This window comes from Copadichromis virginalis, linkage group LG7 (genome assembly GCF_057382275.1).
Source record: "Copadichromis virginalis isolate Kocher_CV1m ecotype Utaka linkage group LG7, C_Virginalis_male_GT1.1, whole genome shotgun sequence".
Classification (NCBI taxonomy): domain Eukaryota; kingdom Metazoa; phylum Chordata; class Actinopteri; order Cichliformes; family Cichlidae; genus Copadichromis; species Copadichromis virginalis.
The window spans coordinates 69,213,302-69,232,770 of NC_140624.1; the positions used below are offsets into that span (position 1 = coordinate 69,213,302).

At 52.4% G+C, this 19,469-nt stretch overlaps 1 protein-coding gene across 1 annotated transcript; it reads right to left on the reverse strand.

The window, feature by feature from the left end:
* Positions 1–116: 116 nt before the first annotated feature.
* spg11 (SPG11 vesicle trafficking associated, spatacsin) lies at positions 117–19,393 on the reverse strand. Its single transcript, XM_085464974.1, has 40 exons — positions 18,971–19,393; positions 18,295–18,482; positions 17,993–18,220; positions 17,229–17,439; positions 16,750–16,887; positions 16,222–16,619; positions 15,787–15,932; positions 15,449–15,581; positions 14,976–15,131; positions 14,722–14,897; positions 14,438–14,614; positions 14,041–14,112; positions 13,799–13,926; positions 11,576–11,784; positions 11,312–11,507; positions 10,876–11,079; positions 10,553–10,659; positions 10,307–10,452; positions 10,031–10,195; positions 9,877–9,943; positions 9,388–9,550; positions 9,070–9,278; positions 8,542–8,650; positions 8,079–8,238; positions 7,650–7,931; positions 7,152–7,352; positions 6,930–7,037; positions 6,441–6,606; positions 6,140–6,354; positions 5,144–5,879; positions 4,231–4,376; positions 3,909–4,113; positions 3,671–3,811; positions 3,124–3,257; positions 2,709–2,828; positions 1,507–1,675; positions 1,324–1,400; positions 980–1,135; positions 601–752; positions 117–521 (listed from the first exon to the last, which is right to left on the reverse strand). Exons 1-40 carry the CDS (start codon positions 19,183–19,185, stop codon positions 347–349), a joined length of 7,284 nt encoding a protein of 2,427 aa, XP_085321100.1. The 5' UTR covers positions 19,186–19,393; the 3' UTR covers positions 117–346.
* Positions 19,394–19,469: the final 76 nt, after the last annotated feature.

Below are 19,469 nucleotides of genomic sequence, written 5' to 3' on the forward strand. Positions count from 1 at the left end.
TAATGAAATGCACTGCGTTTATGCTGCTGGAGCATTTTTAGTTAAGTGTAGTGAAAGATGTCTGAGTGAAAGTCGAGATTTATCTGATCTTACTGAGTTACAGGAAACACCCAAAGTAGTTGAAAGAGCATGTTTAATGTTCACGTTCATGTGTTTCTACAAAGACTTTGTGCTTATTTAACCACCGATGAGCCAGGAAACTAAATCCTGGTCACCCAGTGAGAAAGAAATCATCCATCAGGTGAGAAGGACACACGGCATTTTTCTACTAACACATCCTGTACATCCACAGTGTTTCCTGTCGTTGGCGGTTATTGATCACGACGATGCTGCGGCCAGGCAACGATCAGCTGCCCAGCCTGTCGCTCAGGTAGCTCGACGTCTTGGCGTCCTGCAGCAGCATCTTGGTGATGTCGTGCAGGTTCTGCTGGTACGCCAGCCTGTAGCGGCTGTACACGTCGTCGCAGTAAGTCAGCAGGCGCTTGACGTTGGAGGTGACGCTGCCGGGAGCGCCGTCCAGCCTGAAACACACACACTGCAGGTCAGTCCACGTCAAATTTTGGCTGTTGTCAGGTCGTTTTTCTGTGGTAGGAGTCTTACTTTTTGAAAATGTCCTCAAACAGGGTGGAGGTGAGCGGGCGGTGGCGTTTGAGCTCTTCCAGGTAACCGAAGTCTCCGTTCAGGACGACCTTCTGGTACAGAATCTCCGCCCAGTCCGGACTGTAGCCGTACGCCTCCGACACCACGAACACCTGAGACACAGGAAACACCGTCATGGCGGCTCCGCCGATAGTACGCAACATTAGAACCACCTCCCGAGTCCCGGGATCACATGTGGAGAACAAATCAACAGCTTGAACTTTTCTTCAAGTCCTTAAATTTGAAGCGCCCTGCTTCCAACCAATCAGCTTCAAGAAGTGATGGAGTTGCTGCTTCAGACAGGTGGAGGTTTGTGGAAGGAAGGACAACAGGAACCCACCTGGTAGCACCGCGGCAGCGCCATGGCAGCGCTCAGCAGCTCAGCAGGTCGCAGGTTGATGATGCGCAGGTCTGATCCCTGATTCAGGAAGTGGAGCTGAAGAGCGACCAGCTTAGCTGTGCGGATGCAGCGAGTCGCCTGACGCACACACGAATCCTGACGCACACACACACACACACACACGCACGCACACACACACACGCACGCACGCACACACACACACACACACGCACACACACACACACACACACACACACACACACACACACACACGCACACACAGAGTCAGGTCCTCTCAGGACGTTAAAGACAGGAACAGGAAGCTGTGGGAGGAGCTCGGGTACCTTGGAGAAGCTCTCTGCCGCGTCCTTCAGCAGACCCAGCACTTTGGCCAATGAGCTCTTCAGCTCCGGCGTGATGACTGAAACACAGGAAGTAAGACTGGGATCAGACCAGAGGAAAGAACCAATCGTGGAGGCTTTGGTGAGTTTTTGGCGTTGGCCGGCTCTCAGCGGGCGCTCGCTCACCCCAGGCCTGAGACTCGATCATCTTCAGCTGCGTCCTGGCGGCTATTTCGTGGTTTTCTCCGATCTCCCTCCTCATGGTGAAGCACAGTGCCACCATGTTATACTTCTCGCTGTCTGCGGGGAGGCAGCGCTTTATGTAGTCCAGCAGAGCCGACTTCAGACTGGAGCTCTGCAGCGAGGGAGCGAGCGACAGCGTGAGTTCACTCGACTTATGGACACGCTGCAGGATGTTTCCCCATCCGACTGTTCCAGACCAACAACTCTCTGCAGTGCTCTCACATGTACCCAGGTAGAATCATCAGTAATTAGTTATTATAGACCTGTTTCTACTCTTTCCTGTCACCGCCCTTACAGTGAGAGCCAGTCAGGGTTGTCTATGAAGGTCCTCAGTCGTCCCGCTCATCGTCGTCTGAGGAGCCTGGAGAGAAAAAGCGTCCGGACTTCTTTAAGTTTCCCTCAAGACTTTTTATCCGAGAAGCTTCTTCAGTTCTCAGAGGAACTGTGTCATCTGTGTCCACTGTGAGCGACCATCTTTGAACAGAGGGCGGGGCTTACAACACCAGCTGTCTGCCATCTATAATCCAGTTCTGAGATCCTTCCCAGGCGCCTTAACGCCCACTCACATCCTGGGCCTTCTGACCTCAGTGAGTCACATGATGGGGCCAGGTTTCACCTGAAACCCTGGCTGATTGTGACCCACACCTGTTTTCACACCTTGGCTCGTGTGATTAGGTAGAGGATCAATAGGGGGTCCGTGACCCTCTTGGGGGGACACTCTCACAGGGCTTAAATCTGGGACGGTTTCTCTGTACAGCTTCTCGGATGAAACGTCTCCAAGGAAACTTAAAGTCCGGACGCTCTTCTTTCCAAGGTCCTTAGACCAGTGAGTCAGAACCAATCAGAGCGCAGGAACAGCTCTTACTGAAGTCATCCATGAGCTGAAGCTCAGCAGATTCAGCTGCGCTTCTTCTTGATCTCTGCTGATTTTAATCCTTCGTTGGTTTAACAGGTCAGGTTCTTGATTGGCTCTCACTCGTGTGCAGACTCGCTCGTCTCAGCAGCAAATCTCTGAACTTTCTCTGAGGAACAGGCTGCACGCTGACCTGAGATCAGTTAGAGCTGATCCACATTCAAAAGCAACTCTGTGTGTGTGTGTGTGTGTGTGTGTGTGTGTGTGTGTGTGTGTGTGTGTGTGTGTTGACCTGTCCTCTGTCTGTGTCCACCTTCTTCCTCAGCAGCATCTCGAAGCAGTGGTTCTGATGCAGCAGATCGAAGACGTACGTCATCTCGTTATACCTGCCGATACCTGTCAGCAGACGGACCTGCACACACACACACACACACACACACACACACACACACACACACACACACACACACACACACACACACAGGAAAACTTACTTTTTTTCGTCTGTAATCCAACTTTGAACCCAGTAACTGAGTAGAAAGTATCCATGGCTGGTTTGTGTAATGATAGTCACTCAAATCACTCAAGCATTTTTTTCTATCAGCTGGCACGACGTGTACGCACCGGGACGCTACGACGCAGTAATTAACATGCGTGCAGCAGCACCAGCATGAAGGGGAACAGTGGATCTGTGTTTGGGGGCTCACCAGCAGGCTGTAGTGCCCTCCTGGAGCCAGGTAGGTGTGGCTGAGGTGACGGGCGGCTTGGAGCACTCTCACGATCCCCTCCATGTTGCAGGTGAGACTGAAACAGTCGTGCGCCACGATCAGCAGCTCCACAACTACAGGAGACAAAAAGGAAGGGGGCTTGCAGTTCTTTTCAAAATAAGACGCCGAGCCTCGTAAAACCACCTCCCAGCTGGAAATGGAAGAACTTGAAGCATCCTGATCAGACTCTGAAAGTCCAACCGCACATGTGCAAAACTCATCCCACAGTTTTATTATCACAGTTTGTCATATGAAGCTTTTATACTTTGTCACTGTTTATGAGTACGTGTGTAAATGTGCATTAGTGTGCATGACAGGACGAAGCCATAACAAGGTAAACATTAAAATCAAGAACATTTCATGCTTCTTATTCAGAAACCAACACTGTTCATTTGCTTTGTGGCCTCTTGGGGGCAGCAGAACACAACAAAACAGCTCTTTACACTCGAGGTGTATTTGTGTGTGCGCGCATGTGTGTTTGTCGTACTGCAGTTCAGGTCCCTCAGAGGAACAGAGTTGAGGTGCTCCAGCAGTTTGAGTCCCACCAGGTTCGGGTCGTCACATAGTTTGATCAGCTGCACCAGCGCGTCCCTGCCCTCCAACGGTCTGAAAATGTGCTTTTCCACCACTAACACACACACACACACACACACACACACACACATTACCTGGATGCTGAGGCCTAACACTGGAGAACTTTTCAAACCTGAGACATGCTCTCTCACCTGGCTGCAGCTCCTGGGTGGAGGCCAGCAGCGCCTGAACCATAGCGGAGGAAATGAGCTCAGCCACGGCGTCTGCAGACAGACCCTGAGCTTTGACGAAGGCCCGAGCCTTCCTGAAGCGCTCCGGCTGCTCGGACAGCAGCAGCTTCTCCAGCACCGAGCAGGGCTCCTCCCTGCAGATGCTGCTGAAGGAGCACTGCAGCTCCTGAGGAGACGGGGTCGGACACTCCGGTAAACTTCACACAGTTTTATAAAGAAACGAGCAGAGCAGACGGTTCTGCAGGAACGTTATCAAATCACCCGACGGGAGCCGGTTAGATACCTTGGAGAGCTGGTAGAGGCTGAGGACTTGTTTGCAGTAGTTGTTGCCATGGCGGCACTGATCCACCAGTTTCTGGAGCTGGACGGCGACCTCATCTTCGGGGAGGGGGAGCATCACAAAGGAGGACAGGCTGCTGACTGAGGGAGCTGGAAAAGATGGTATTCATACTGTAATTACAGTTTGTGCCCAGCGTGTAAACTGCTGCCCGCATCGAGTCCTACGTGTATTTATGAGCTGCTCTGCCACCGACTCGTCTCAGATTTGAACCCTTGTGGTGTGTTCGGGTCAAAAACGACCCCTAGGTGTGTGGCAAACAAGTGTATGGGAATCCTGAGGACAACACAAGGATGGAGAGGATTTCTCATGGCAGTTAAAGGTCAAAGGTCGTTGAGTTCGGTGGCCTCGGGATCTCATCTCTGCCTTTTCTGGATAATGTGGTTCTGCTGGGTTCATCGAGCGACGACCTCCGACTGCACTTCCATGAGCTGAAAGGACGACACCACAGATGGAAGCAGCAGGAAGTGGAGCTGCCGTTCCTCCACAGCTGAGGTGGTTCGGGGATCTGACCGACATGTGTCCTGGATGAACCTAGGTCAGGTGTTTTTGGGGCATGTCCAACCAGGAGGAGAGCAGCACAGACCCAGGACAGAAACACAACATTACCAAGCTGGGAGAGGGTCGCGTGGGTGGTTACCGTTACTGCTGACCCCAAAGACAAAGACTTGGACAGATGGGAGAAGATGGACGGATGCATGTTGTCCTATTACACGAGTAGTTGGAATGCAGTTGAGAAAAATAAATATACAGCATCAAAAGCTTCAATATTTTGTGCTTAATTAAAAAAATCTGTTTTCTGGAAGTTCTGCTCGGAGGATATGTGCTTTATGTGAACTGAAGGTCAGAGGTCACTTACAGCTCGTGATGCTTGCCCTCGCGGGAGCTTCAGAGTCGTCCTCCGGCGGTTCGTCGCTCAGCTCTCCGGATGCCAGGCCTCGGCAGCGCAGCACCAGCCACACGTCCGGGTGGTACAGGGAGAAATAACGGCACACCCGGCTGGCTTCATGGATGCTGCCGTCGTCTAACAGCTGACCAATCAGAGCGGCCAGAACGCTCCTCTCCTCTGGACTCAGCGCCGACTCAGCATTAGGCTCCACCTGCTCGTCGGAGGGACCGGGCAGTCCCTCCAGCGCGAGGTACCCCTCTGTGTTCAGCTGAGTTATGTTGGAGAAGGAGAACTCCTTCATCAGCGCCTTGTGCGTGTTCATTTCAGGGTTGACGGCCGGCGGCGGCAGGTTAAAGACGCTCTCCTTCTCCATGGCGACGGTAAGGATGCGTCTGCGGATCCGGCTGAGCCACTGCTCTTTCTCCAGGCTCTCCAGTTTGTCCACGGGAGCCGGGGTGATCCGGGAGAGCCAGTGGGCGGTGAGCCCGAGCAGCAGGCAGTGCTCCTGGATATCCAGCAGGTCCTCCGGAGCCTCCAGAGACCCTGGAGCGCCGGCCTCAGCCTGCGACAGGAAGAACTGGGAGGCGGGGTCTGGATCGGTGGTGTCGGCCTCCAGCTGCTCGTGACATTTCTTCCAGAAGCCGGCGCGGGTCTCGAATCTGCCCCACTGCCGCTTGGACCTCTGAGAGCTCACCTCCTGAAGGAGCTGAAGGAGAACCGAGGGAAGCTGCTGTTAACTTTAAAGGGAAGCGTCTCAGATTCCTCAGCCACACAGCACAAAGACTTTATACTGGGTAAACTGGGCCCCATTTACAACAAACCAAACAGAGGAAATAGAGCTCGACTCTCAGTGGTGTGCAGGACCTCTCGTCTTCTGTGTCAGTAAATCAGTTTTTGAGACGTCACAGATAAATGATAGATTTTAAAGCATGCACGAAGAAGACCGAGTGTGCAGGTGGGTCGCACCTGGCTGAGCAGCAGACGGTGCACGGGCAGGCCGGCCAGCTGGGCCACCTGTCGCGCCTGGCTGTAGCACCCCCTCGCTTGCAGAGCGTCTACGGTCGCCTGGAACTCCTCCTGCTGGACGGAGGGAGAACTGCTCTGCAGGAGCCTGGGAGATATGCTGACCTCTGACCCCTGAAGCAACTGACTCAGCTGGTTCAGCTTCCTGAAATCTGGACCTTCAAATGAAAGAGAAAATGAGAAACTCAGGTTCTTCCAGAGAGTTGATGAAGCGGGTAGCTGCAGACCGTCGGGCACAGCTCACCGTTGGATTTGAGGAGTTTGTCGACGTCGGCAAGGAGCTGCAGCAGCCGGTGGATGTCGTACTGCGAGGAGCAGCGCTGCAGCATCGTGAGGAGCAGCACCGAGGCCTGGCTCTCAACCCACTGCAGGGGGAGGCCACCAGGGGGCGCAGGACCACCGTTTCTCAGCTACATAAGGAGAGAGGCAGATTAGAGACCCTTTGTTTAAAAAGCTGCTGGGTCGGGCTTCTGTCCCTGAATGACCCATCAGTTCAGAGCAATAATCACCAGCATCTACTGGAACAGCAGCAAGTGTGAGAAATCAGTTTGTAAGTAGCTGACAAATGTGACGTAGACAGAGTAAAAGTTAAAAACAGAAGCTCAGTTCTCGTGGTCGCTAACAGATGATGAGGAAAAACATGCGTTCAGGTAAACTAAAGGACGGATGGACTGATGAGGAAGGCCTGTCTTTGTCTTTTGTGTCGGGCACTGGAGCAGTCGGCCGGACTCACAGCGATGAGGGTCCGTTGGAAGTCCAGCAGCTTCGACTTGGCCTCAGCGAAGTTTCTGTAGTCGCAGCACAGCTCAAACATCCTGAGCACCAACACCAGAGGACAGTCCTGAGAGTCAGACGGAAAAACAACGAGTTTGTGTTTCAAGCTGATGCGACGAAGTGTTGAACGTTGACCACAACTGCAGCGGTCAGACCAATGGTGACTGAGGCGTGTTTTTACCTTCTGGAAGAGCTCGAAGCCTCGCAGGAGGGGCCTCACGAGGCTCCGGCCCAGGAGCGTCTTCCAGATGATGGAAAGGTCGTGCACGGTCCAGTCGTGATGCTGCGGCGCCTGAGCCAGGTGGGAGGTGGCTTCCTTGGCGGTGACATCATCGACAGAGGTCAGCACCCACACACAAAGGCACGGCAGCAGCTCTGCTCCCTGAAAACATCAGGTTTCGAACATGTTTGTACTGCGGTACATGCATCACAGAGGAGCCTGTACAGGTGAAGGTGCAAACAGCACTCTCTCTGAGCACTTGCTCAAGTTTTACGCAACTTGTTTTCCACTGTTCATGCTCCACTGGATGCATCAGAGAGTAACTTGCTCCGATGTATCGTAGCACAGATCAAACCACCAACCTACCGATTAGCAAATGGCCTGCTCTACCTCCTGAGCTGAGCCCTGTAACTTTGATAATGACTGGAAAGGATAGCTGGGTGTGTTTCGCTCCCTTACCTGCATGCAGGCAGCCAGTACCGCCAGCGTCGGGCAGCGCTGCACCAGCGCCTCCTGCAGGAGGTATCTGCAGGGTGCCGGCTCCTCCTGGCTCTGCAGGAGCACCTGGAACATCTCCCCAGGGCGCTCCGGGCTCCCTGAGACCGCCTCCTCAGTTCTCAGAACCGAATGCTGCTCATCAGAGTCGCAGCTCTTCCGCTTACAGTAAACCTGCAGGTCCTGAAACGCCAAGCTCAGGTGGGCCTGGAGGGTGGGGCCAAACTGAGCTGCCAGCGACCTCACCTGGAGGAAGAACCAGACGTAGATGTTTGAGAGAGATTAATGTTTATGAACCTGCAGGGCCAGGCTGACCGTGCAGAGGGTACTGCTGTGTGTGTGTGTGTGTGTGTGTGTGTGTGTGTGTGTGTGTGTGTGTGTGTGTGTGTGTACCTGCTGAGGCGGGAAGTTGTGCAGTTGGACAAATAACAGGAAGTGGATGAACTGTCCGTCATGGGCACAGTGGGCGGGGTAAACGGAGCTCAGCTGCAGGTTGTGGAGCTGACAGAACTGAACGGCCAGCGCCCACTCCTGAGCCGCCTCGTACGACGACCTGACACACACACACACACACACACACACACACACACACACACACACACACACACACACACACACACACACGAGTAACATGGCTACAAGTTTCAGAAGGATAACACAAATGTAACACTCAGCAGAAACCTCAGCCTGTGTTTAAGGTGTATGAAGTGCCCATTCAACCTTTACACAAAAACAGGAAGCAAGCCTTGTACTTCCTGTTTAAAAAATACTTCAATAACACAATAAAAGTCTATTTCAGACATTTCCGAGCTGCAGAGCACGTCACACTACAATGCATCAACGAGGCGGGGCTGACCTGCTGATGCCTCTCTGCTCCAAACTGTCTGTTACTGCAGCTTCCAGGTAACCAATCAGCTCCTCTGCTGCTCCAGGCTCCGCCTCCACCAGTTTCACACCTTTAGACACTTAATGAGACAGCAGAGGGGAAATGTAAAAGCAAACACCTGCAGTTCCTCTAATGTCCAGCAGAGGCGCCACAGTGAGTCCATGTTCAAACTACAGCCTGATAGAAAAGCTCATTTTCCCCCATTTGAAGGCATCGGCTACTTCCTGTTCACCTCTCAGTTTCCTTCCTGCTCAGTCAGCATTTTGCAGGTTAAACTCAACTGTGTGTGTGTGTGTGTGTGTGTGTGTGTGTGTGTGTGTGTGTGTGTGTGTTTGTGTGTGTGTGTGTGTGTGTTTGTGTGTGTGTTTGCGTGTGTGTGTGTGTGTGTGTTTGTGTGTGTGTGTGTGTGTGTTTGTGTGTGTGTTTGTGTGTGTGTGTTTGTGTGTGTGTTTGTGTGTGTGTGTTTGTGTGCGTGTGAGTGTGTGTGTGTGTGTGTACCCAGAGTGTGCAGATGCTGTGTCGGGCTGCTGTGTGTGTTGCGTTGGTTCCAGTGCTGCAGGATTGCGTTCATGGCTCTGATGTCGACCCTCAGCTTGAGGCTGCAGACTCCCAGCAGCTCACAGAAACAAACGGCGGCCGACGCCACAGACGGCGCATTGAAACGCTGCAGGGCCGACCTGGACGCTCGCCGCGAGGCCTCCTGCAGCCTGGGACACATGACGCTGATGCTTAGCAGAAGGACGATGTTCCTGCGTGGTGTCCTCGCACCATTACACTTTCCTCACAGAAGCTCTGAAACGAGCGTGCGGTACTCACGTTAGCCTGACGTCCCCGCTGCCGCTAAGCTGCTGGACGAGGAAGGTGGCGTAGGCGAAAGATGGCCGACCGTGGTGGAGGAAGTAGAGATAGTCCAGATTCTCTTTTAGAGCGAACCTTTGGACCAGGTGAGGGCTGGAGAAGTGAGGCAGCTCTGATGTTTCTGTGGAGAATCATCACAAACAGGAACATTTAAAATCTTACAACATGTCAAACGTCTTCAGCTCATCCTCCGCCACATGCACCGCCTTCACGACCTCTGCTCCTTGCAGCTTCACCTTTCCACCTGTCTCCCTTCCTCTACAGCACCTCCCCCTCTGCAGGGTATCTTTTACCTGCTTCCTACTCTCACCACAGATCACAGTCACACTCAATTTAAAGAAAACATCTGTTTTCTGCTTCTCAGTTTCCAAAGTTCAGAGGTTTTTGGGGGTGGGGCTTCCTGTCACCACCTGAGCCGTGACCTTCGTGCTGGCTTTCGGGTCTTACCTGTGGAGTTGAGGGTGTTTGCTGCCTGCCAGCCAAACAGCCTGGACGGGTCCAGAGGGTGGAGGGACTGGAAGGAAACACCAACGGGCCGTCAGAATACCGACAATAACGAGGTGAATACTAATGAGCTGGCAGGTGACGGGTGGGCGTTTACCTGCAGCAGGTGGTACACGGAGATGTCGGAGGGCGGGCCGTTTCCTCGGGGGACGGCAGGGAACAGGGCGGCCCTCAGTTTGGGATGTGGGGCCAGCGCCATCTTCAGCAGCTGTGGGTCGACCGTCCTCTCTGACCTGCCTGACCTTTGACCCTGAGCCATCACCTGAAAGCACGGCGAGGAAACACTTCATCCTCCACCCTTCTTCATGTTTAACACCTGTCAGGGTTTTGTTTCCACACAGAGCAGCAGCTTCCTGACAGGAGCAGAGTTTACCTGGTCAATTCCTCCGGGGGCGAACATGATGGCGGCCAGCGTCAGCAGACTGTGACCCTCTAACAGCAGACTGCTGAGAGACGCCTGGCTGCCAGGTAATAACACCTGAGCACTGGTTAGACTGGCCTGGAACACCAGTCCTGGATCTGCAGCAGAGAACGAGGACAAAGCACGATGAAGAAAGGATTGAGGAGCGAGGAGGACGAGGAACGCGCTCAAACTGAGAGCGCAGAGTTCGGTTCCCACCTGACAGATCTCTGGTGATCTCCTGGATCCGCACCAGCATCTCGAACCAGGGCTGCCGCTCAGAGAGGCTCTGACTGCTCAGGAGGGAGCAGTTTCTGGGGGTCAGTCTGTGGACAGGAGGCCAGAGCTCATAATGGGGTCACCATAAGGTCGACCCAACAACAACACATACGGAGACAAACCCAGCAGTCATGTGACGCCCTATGAGTTTGGCAACAGTGAGAAGGAAAAACTCCCTTTTAACAGGAAGAAACCTCAGACAGAAGCAGGCTCAGGGAGGGGCGGGGCCATCATCAGCACTTACATCACATCATATCACACACCTGTAGTGCTCCAGGTAGGTGTAGAGCAGGTACTGAAGGTTGTGCTCCAGACAGAAGGTGATAAAGACGCCGTGGAGGTCGAGCCCGAGGGGGGAGCGGTACTGAGGGATGGGAGGAGAAGAAGACATCACGCCTCCACCCTGAGCCAACCTCCACAGCAGCTGCTCCAGGTGTGCCAGCTCGTCCGGGATGAACACGCCTCTCCTGCAGGAAATAAAACCCTGTGGTTATTTTCTTGCACCGTGCCAGCTGCACAGCTGATATGCTGGTTGGTATCAGGCTAAACTGGAGACGGTGGGCGTGCGGTGTACACGGGAGCTTCTGGTCACGTCTGTGTGGTCAGAGTTTGGTCTTTTGGATGCAGGTGACCTCATCGCTGCTCACAGTGGAGCTGTGATGAACCAGGACACCTGTGCACAAACGTCTGTGTTTGTACCTGGCCAGCAGGTCCAGGATGTTCTCCCTCATGTAGCTGCTGCAGGCCGTGCTGTCGTTCACCAGTTCTGGGGTTAAGTCCGGCCACCGGGGGGTGCCAGAGGTCTCCGTATTCTGGATCCAGTCGACCACGCGGCGCTGGTCGTGCAGGGCGGTCAGATAACGCCACAGCACTGAAGCGTCGCAGGCTCTGAGCTCTAACGGAGAAAAGGAGGTTAACACTGAACGGAGACTTATTAGAATCTGACCCCGACCCGGGTTCTACCTGCGTGCTGCAGTCTGGACAGGAGGACGGCTGTCCGGCAGCTCTGGTCCCAGTTCTTCACCCAGTCCAGTCTCAGTGTCCTCCAGAGACCCCCCCGCTCCTCCTCCTCGTCTTCCCGAGGCCTCCTCTGCACCTCCAGCTCTTTCAGAACCTCCTCACCGCCTCCCTCCTTACGAGCCATCCGAACAGTCCCGGAAAGTTTTTGGATTCTCAAAGTCAAAAACAAAGAGTTTGTGTTTACTCAGAGGTTTAACGTCTGAAAGAGTCGAGGGGCGGGTTAGAGGAGATAAAGAGAGAATTCGGAGGGTTCAGAGGAGGGCAGGTAACAAAAACAGAGCCGAAACAAAGCAGCTGAGAGCAGGATGGGGATGTTTGTAAGATGAAACAGGAGGCTGAGGAGGAAGCTGAGGAGAATTAATGTCTGTTCGTCCTTCATAACCACGGTGGGAGGAAGCAGAGTCAGAGCATTTATAATGCAACTACCTGACCAATAATATGGCTGCTGTGAGGTTACCGTGCCAACAGACTGTCCAGTCAAATTATAGCATTGTGATTGGATGTCACAGATTAGCAGGTGTCTGTGTGATGCTCGCAGTCTGCTGGCTCCACAAACAAACATGGCGGTTAAACATGAAGCTTTAAAACCAGCTGATTGCCTGACGGTGAATGTGCCATTTTCCATTTACAGTTTATGCATCTACACGACAGCAAAGACCTCCGAGGAATATTCAGACCTGATTTTCCATAAATGTGTTCACAGTGTTTGAGATCAAATGTGAAATAATGTAATATTTGACTGCTTTATGATGACTGGTATGATGAAGCCCATCAGCCAACGTGGATGTTTTTACTGATGGAAGCTGATAGAGCAGAAACTTTGTGTATTTTTCAGTTAGAAGTAAACTAGGCTTTCAGCGTGACCACAGTCACATCACAGACTGTGGAAAAGTCTGAAACTCCTCACATTAGTCCCACCTGTAGGATGGAGCCCTTACACATCTTACCCAGGTGTTACCTATGACTAGGGCTGCCACGATTAGTCGACTAGTCACGACTACGTCGACTATCAGAATCGTCAACGACTGATTTAATAGTCGACGCGTCGTTTGAAGCTTTGTAAGATCACAAAAGCCGCAGGAATCAGTAGCAGGATTTAAGAGTGTAATAACGGACTGAAACAGAAGATGGCAGCACTGCATGTACAAGGATGCCAGCTGCCGTTAAACCCCGAAGAAGAAGAAGTAGCTCTGTCCCAGAATTCATAGCGCGGCCCAGCTCAGTTTCCAACAATGGCGGCAGCTAGTTAGTTTTAATATTACTCTTATTATTCTTTCTGGGTCACAAAATAAACGTTTAACATATTTTCAGGCGAGAATGTAGCTGTGTAAACCTCAAATATCTGCTCAGTTTATCAGGACACCACATATTTTCAAAAGCGCTCCGACGTTTTCGGAGACGTCTGTTACCCACTAGCTCGATAGTTAGCCGGGAGCTAGGCTCACTAGCGCCGTGAGAACACCGGACTCCCGGCTTCAAACCCACCGCCGTCTTTCGCTACTCAGGTTAAACATGATATATGAGTCACTTAGATAACTTAAAATGTAATTGTTTGGCTTTCTTTAGTATTTTATTTGTTCCTGAGTAAATCGGTTTGTCTGAGATTAAAGTTATAGTTTTTACACAGCTGAATAAACGTCAAGCAGACAGCTGATTATCAGAAGTGTGAGATGCTGGAGAATTTACTCCGGTGTCCTGTTATATTTTAGATAGCAAGGAGTTTATTAAACTTCACCGAAACAATCTGCAAATTTCATTAAAATTTAACAAACTATCATCTTGTCTTTATTTTTAATTAGCACCTTAAACACTTAAAGCTGTAAGCTAATGATAGTTATATAAGAGCAGATGCTGCTGGTGCAATAAGCTGTACGCTGTACGTCCAATGGATGATGATCTGACTAGTCGACTATCAAAATAGTCACAGCCCTACCTATGACCCTGAAAAAGCTCAGGATTTAGCTGTAAGCTGTAACATCTGTGCAGCATACTAACTACTAGGTCGGCTTCCAGAAGCTGACCAATCAGAAAGAAGCAGGTTTTTGGGTGGGCGGTGCATAAAGAGACAGGAGCTAACACGTCCACAACACAGACGTCTGCAGTGTGACAGAGAGCCACTCTGATTGGTGGAACTCTGTGCTGTGGATTCAGCAAGCAGCTGTTTACCCTTGATGCGAGGTACTTCCTGTGCAGCGGACAGCCGGCCGCGACCCCAGCTTCTCCATCTCCCCGATGAACTCGACACTCTCCTTCTCTTCCTCTGGGAAGTAACTCCGACTGGACAGCTCATCCACCTGTGCAACAAGTAGGAACAGTTTAGAGGTCGGACGGGGACGAACGTAAACATTCACAGAAACAAACGGAGAGCATGCTTCAAAGTAAAATAGCGGGAAACACGCCACACTCACCATCAGCTCCCTCAGCTCCTTGTCATCCGTGTGGAGGCAGATAAGGTGGAGCTGCTGCTTCACACTGAAACCCTGCAAACCCAAACACAGACCGCTCAGCCTCGACGCAAAAAGGATCGACGAATCGGCTCGCAGAGCCGGGGTCCAGGCCCCGCTCCGTTTGAGACTGTGGACTCAGAGTCTCTGTGACATCATACAGATCCCAGAGCAGATAAACTGGCCCACAGGCTTTACTCCTACACCCGCGGCCACATTATTAGAAACGTTGGTCGTGTTTGCTCGAACAGGAGATAAAAAACAATCGGTACTTTTGTCTTTACTTCTCTTCTATGAGGCTCATCTTTGCTCTTTTCCTGATAACCTGTAGTTGAACGTGTGTGATGTCAGCTGCTCTCACCATGTTGGCGAGGAGCGTGTTGGCGGTCTGCAGGTCTCGGCGCCGCAGGCAGGAGGAAACTTGCCGCAGACCCTCCCTCCTCAGAGCCGGCAGGTGACATTCGGGCCGGTTCTGCCTCCGCAGGACTGCCTGAGCTCTTGGGATCTGATTGGTCAGGATGGACTGATGGACCACTTCCTGCAGCATGAACACAGAACAACACTTTTCAGATTTTCACACATTTTTTTAGCATCACAGGAAGGTTACTGCGGTTATGGGACCAAAGAAAAACGTCTAAATCTGACCTCTGCTGAGAGCTGCTCCCACTCGTCCCGCTGAGCCTCCTCCTCGGCCGGAGCCGCAGCTCTGGTAGCCGACACATCGGGCCCTGCAGCCCAGGGGAATCTCTTCATGTAGCTCCTCAGCTCGGCGACGTATCGATCCAGAACGTTCATGCAGCTCTGCACGCCCGAGTCCTCGTCTGCAGACGCAGCAGAGCAGCGTCAACTCGGACACCTGTATTAATGCTCTGTGTGTGTGTGTGTGCTTGTTCTCTTACGGTGTGTGTTGGACAGCACGGAGCGGATCTGCGTGTTCACGAAGCTCAGGGTGATGTTGAGCAGCTGCTCGGAGAACTGTCGGCTCTGAGCTTCGCTGTTCGAGTCTCTGACGGCCGAACACAGCAGGTCTAAGGCGGGACACAGCTCCTGCACTCCTGCAGGGGCGACGGCTCGTTACACACACGATATCACAAAAAAATAAGAAGTCAGGAAGGGGACAGATATTTGTATCACAGCAGTTTACCTCTAAGATTATGTGTTTTCTGATGTTACAGACTTGTTGTTAAACTGAACGATGCTTTGTGCTGTTGCTTCGTGTAATAAGCACCAACAAACTCTTTCCTGAACTCGTTTCAGGGAAAGTTGTTTTGGAAGATTTGCATTCAACGGCATCCATGTGCATCTGCGAGCAGTTTGCACGCTTCTCTGCCTGTGATCTAAAACGTGTGCTTGTAACGTGGCGTGCACGTACTGTCTGTGAGGCTCAGCGTGGAGGCGGCGGGCTGATCAGCAGAGCTGAACGCTGCCGCCGGAGGGTTCAGGACGTTTTCTTTGCTCTTCAGGTAGAAATCGACCGTGTCCAGCTGACGGTTCTTCAGTCCAGTCTGTGCAACAACAAAGAAGACAAACTGTTTGATGCAAATGTCATAAACAGTGGAAACAAAGTAGAATTTGTTTTTACTTTTCTTAATGAATAGATAACAGAGTTTTTTGTTTCAGGATTTTCTCTCTCACAGAACCATCAAAGATCTCAAAAATGTTTTCCTGTGATCAGAACGAGGTTTAATTAGATATACAGCTGTTTGCTACCTGCAGGGCGTGGATGGGGATGGAGCAGCGCCCCCAGCTGTTCAGGTGGCAGACTGCGTCCACTGTCGCCGCGCTGCCGAACAACATCAACCGGCTGAGCAAGTCCTGCTGCGATACGGAGAACAGGACCTGGAACACACCGGCCTCTGACACACACACACACACACACACACACACACACACACACAGGATGTGAGGTTACTGGAGGCGGGGCTTGCTGATTTGATGCGGTCCCTGCCGTCTTTCCTTTCTTTCACAGAAACACGAGCTGTCAGGTGATCGCGCTGCTTCGACACAAACTGCAAGTTTTTGAAAATTACTTGGACAAAAAACCAAGTTGGATTCATTTGTGCAGAGTAACCGTGTGAACCTTTGGCGCCCTGTCGGGCTGCTGAGGCCATCACAGCAACAGTGACCTGGAGCGCGGCGACTTACTCTTCAGCAGCAGCCGATGCTGCCGCTCTCCACAGCGCTGGACCGGCGCTGCCTCGCCCGCCGCCTGGTGGTATCTCACGTTCCCGTACTTCATATCCCACAATGCAACTGTGGTCTGTTGGTTTCCCGGGCGGACGAAGGTCAGCAGAGCGGAGAACTCAGAGACGGTGAGCTGAGATGAAGCGGACGATTCGGGGACGGCGAAAGTGACGGTCATCCCCCCCGGAGGCACTCTGCTGTGGGACGAGGATGGAGCCAGGTGGGAGTCCAGGTGGGGGAGGGAGGAGAACCAAGAGGAGGTCCTGGGAGGCTGAGATGAAGAGAAGCAGGAGGAGGAGGAAGGAGCAGTGGCCTGTTTTGCTCTGCTGTACATGGAGTTGAGACGAGCCTCCCAGGAGCTGGAGTTGAGGTCAGAGGTGAAAGGTCAGAGGTGGACCTTTCTCTTCTTAAAATAAATAACTATTTTAACAAACAAAAATCAAGAAAGTTTCGGTCACAGCTCATAAATCCAGACGCTCCGCAGCTTACCGGTCGGTGCTGAAGGTCGCTCCCAGGGCTGAGACGCTGAAGCTGGAGCTCGACAGGCTGTCCTGGTCTCTGGGGTGCTGCGGCTGAAGAGGGGGGCGTGACCGAGGGGCGGCGCACAGCAGGTGGTCCGGAAACATCCTGAAAGACAGATCATGACTCTGAAGTTTGCTCTGTGCCGTCTCTGCAGTGCAGAGCGGGATTAGCTCGCAGACGAGTCGGCGCCATTAGATTTTCCCTGTTTGATGCAGTTAATCGGTTTAATATTCCTCCAGCTGAGCCGGGAACCTCACGCACAGGATCAGAGCGCCGCAGACGAATCCACCCCGCCCTCGCCGTTTCTGCTTCTGTCACCATTCTGAGAATCTTTTCAGCACTTTATGGCTTTAATGTGACGCTTTTCACCTGAATCCCCACAAACAGACTCTAACACAGACACTACTCATCGAGATGCTTTCTACGTCATTGCACTGACTTTATACCTGAAGTAGTGGTTGAGGTCGACGGCGATGGCGGCGTGGGACTGAGTGACGGCCACGGCTGTGCTCAGATCAGCCGACACCTGGAGGAGACAGAAGGAGGCAGAGGAGGAGAAGGGGAAAGAGGTGAGCTCGTCCTCTGCTGGGCTGGAGCTCAGGTAGGCGGGCAGGCTAACGCTGGCCAGCAGAGTGCCATCAGAGACGCTGCACACAGCTGGAGGGGGTGGAGTTAAAGAAAAGGATGTATGGACAAAAACGAGGCGCTTTATTTCATGCATTCATGAAAGTTACACTGCAAACAATTTGAGAGGAATGTATTTAAATGCTTCATAAAAAGGAGAACTCCATCACCGATACACATCCCTCTTTCCTGTCTCTTAACTAAAGGGACGCTCTCTTGGACGTGTGCAGAGGACGGAGAGTGGATGATGAAGATGGAGCTGCCAGGCAGGAGGAAAACAGGAAGGCCTCAGAAGAGGTTCGTGGATGCAGCAAAGGAGGACGTGGTACTGGGATGGACCATAACAGCAGCAGCTGCAGGAAGAAATCACCCAGCGATGTCTGTTTTCATGAATTATGTTATTGTTGGGGGATCATCTGCAGGACTTCCACCGCCCGTCAGTGCACATTTGCCCTGATCTCGTGCTATGATGCACTTACTGGTGTTGTGACCTTCTGCACACTGTTACTCGTGCTGACCTGTTTAGGACGGTGTGTGAGTCATGAGCCATGTTCTCAGTGTGTAGCAGTGAGACCGTGAAGGATACATATGAGTCCAGTGGAGCTGAGGGCAAACAGGGTTTCCATGGAGACGCAGTGATGGACAGCAGAGCACGAGACGCTGTCGGCCAGCTCGACTCTGCAGCAGGATAACGTCTGAGGCTCCTCCTCCTCCTGCTGCCACTGTAGCTGCAGCAGCCAATCAGAGTTCAGCAGAGCGCAGCAGCGGGCAGTCACAAAGGACAACACCTGCACCGCCTGCAGCTCGCTCACACCTGGGAGCAAACACTCGGTCAGCTAATGCGACACGTTAATAGCCGCGGGTGGTCTAGACGGTTTTGGTACTCACTGGGGTCCTGGTCTCTGATGGTCTGCAGCAGGCGGTCTGCAGGATACTCACACACACAGAGAACGGAGGTGAAGGCCGACCGCTCAGCCCTGACCTCCAGCAGCTTCAGGTCACCCTGAGATCCCACAGCCAGCAGCCTGAAGCCGCCGACTCCCCGAGAGTGGACGGACACCTCCTCCCACGAAAAACTGTGAGCAGAAAGAAACTTTTAGAAAATCTGCTTGTTTACCTGCAGTCCTGGGCAGCCCTCACTAACCGACACAGCACAGGGAGGACGTCTGCTGACCTCCAGCTGCAGTATCAGCTGTCTTTGGAGGCATTTTACTGGCTTTTTGTCTCCGTTTGTGCAGCTGCACTCCACAGAGAGCCACGCACTGCAGTGCTTCAGCATACAAACACATGTTGGTGTTTTAGTAATACATGCATTTATTTTCAGCCCATTTTCTTATTGTGTGTGTGTCACATTACCCAAATCATGTAGATATTTTAGCAAACATCAAATAGTCAGAAATCACAGTTAAATGTTAGCTGGACAGTGCCAGGAGGAGCTCTGTTTGATGGCTTCTAGTTTAAACAGAGGATGTCTCAGATCCAACGCATTTTAATGTTAAACCAGTTACTCGGAGATTATTCAGCGTTATCACAGTCACTATCTGTGCGGTTCCTGCTGACTCACTCTCGGTAGCTGCCCTCCACTGCAGCCGGAGAAGCCTCTCTGTCCGCCGGGTCCCACACCACCAGCTGCCCCCGGACCCCCAGACATCCGAGCAGGGAGCCTCCAGGAGCAAGCTCGGCTTTCCGTACGTCCGCTACATCACCACAGTGCTGATTTTCCGGGATCACAGCTACCTCCGTGGATCCAGCCTGCAGCCGCTGATCCGCTTCCAACATCTTCGCGAGGTGAACCGGGACCGGAGAAACCGGATTAAAGGTCTAACTGTGAGCTAAGAAGACATTTTAGTTTCAAAAGAAGAATAAATCTGCTGTCGAAGCTCTTTGGATACTTCCTTTTCTCATGTAAACAGCTGCTCGGTTTCAGTTGTCACGTGTGCTGCCTCTACTGTCAGCTGACCTCCGCGGAAACTAATGCGCAATAACGTCATCGTGGATCGATTGCTTTTCCCTGGACCCAGCTCTAGAAAGCGACACGCTAATTGGCTGAGACTAACACCGCC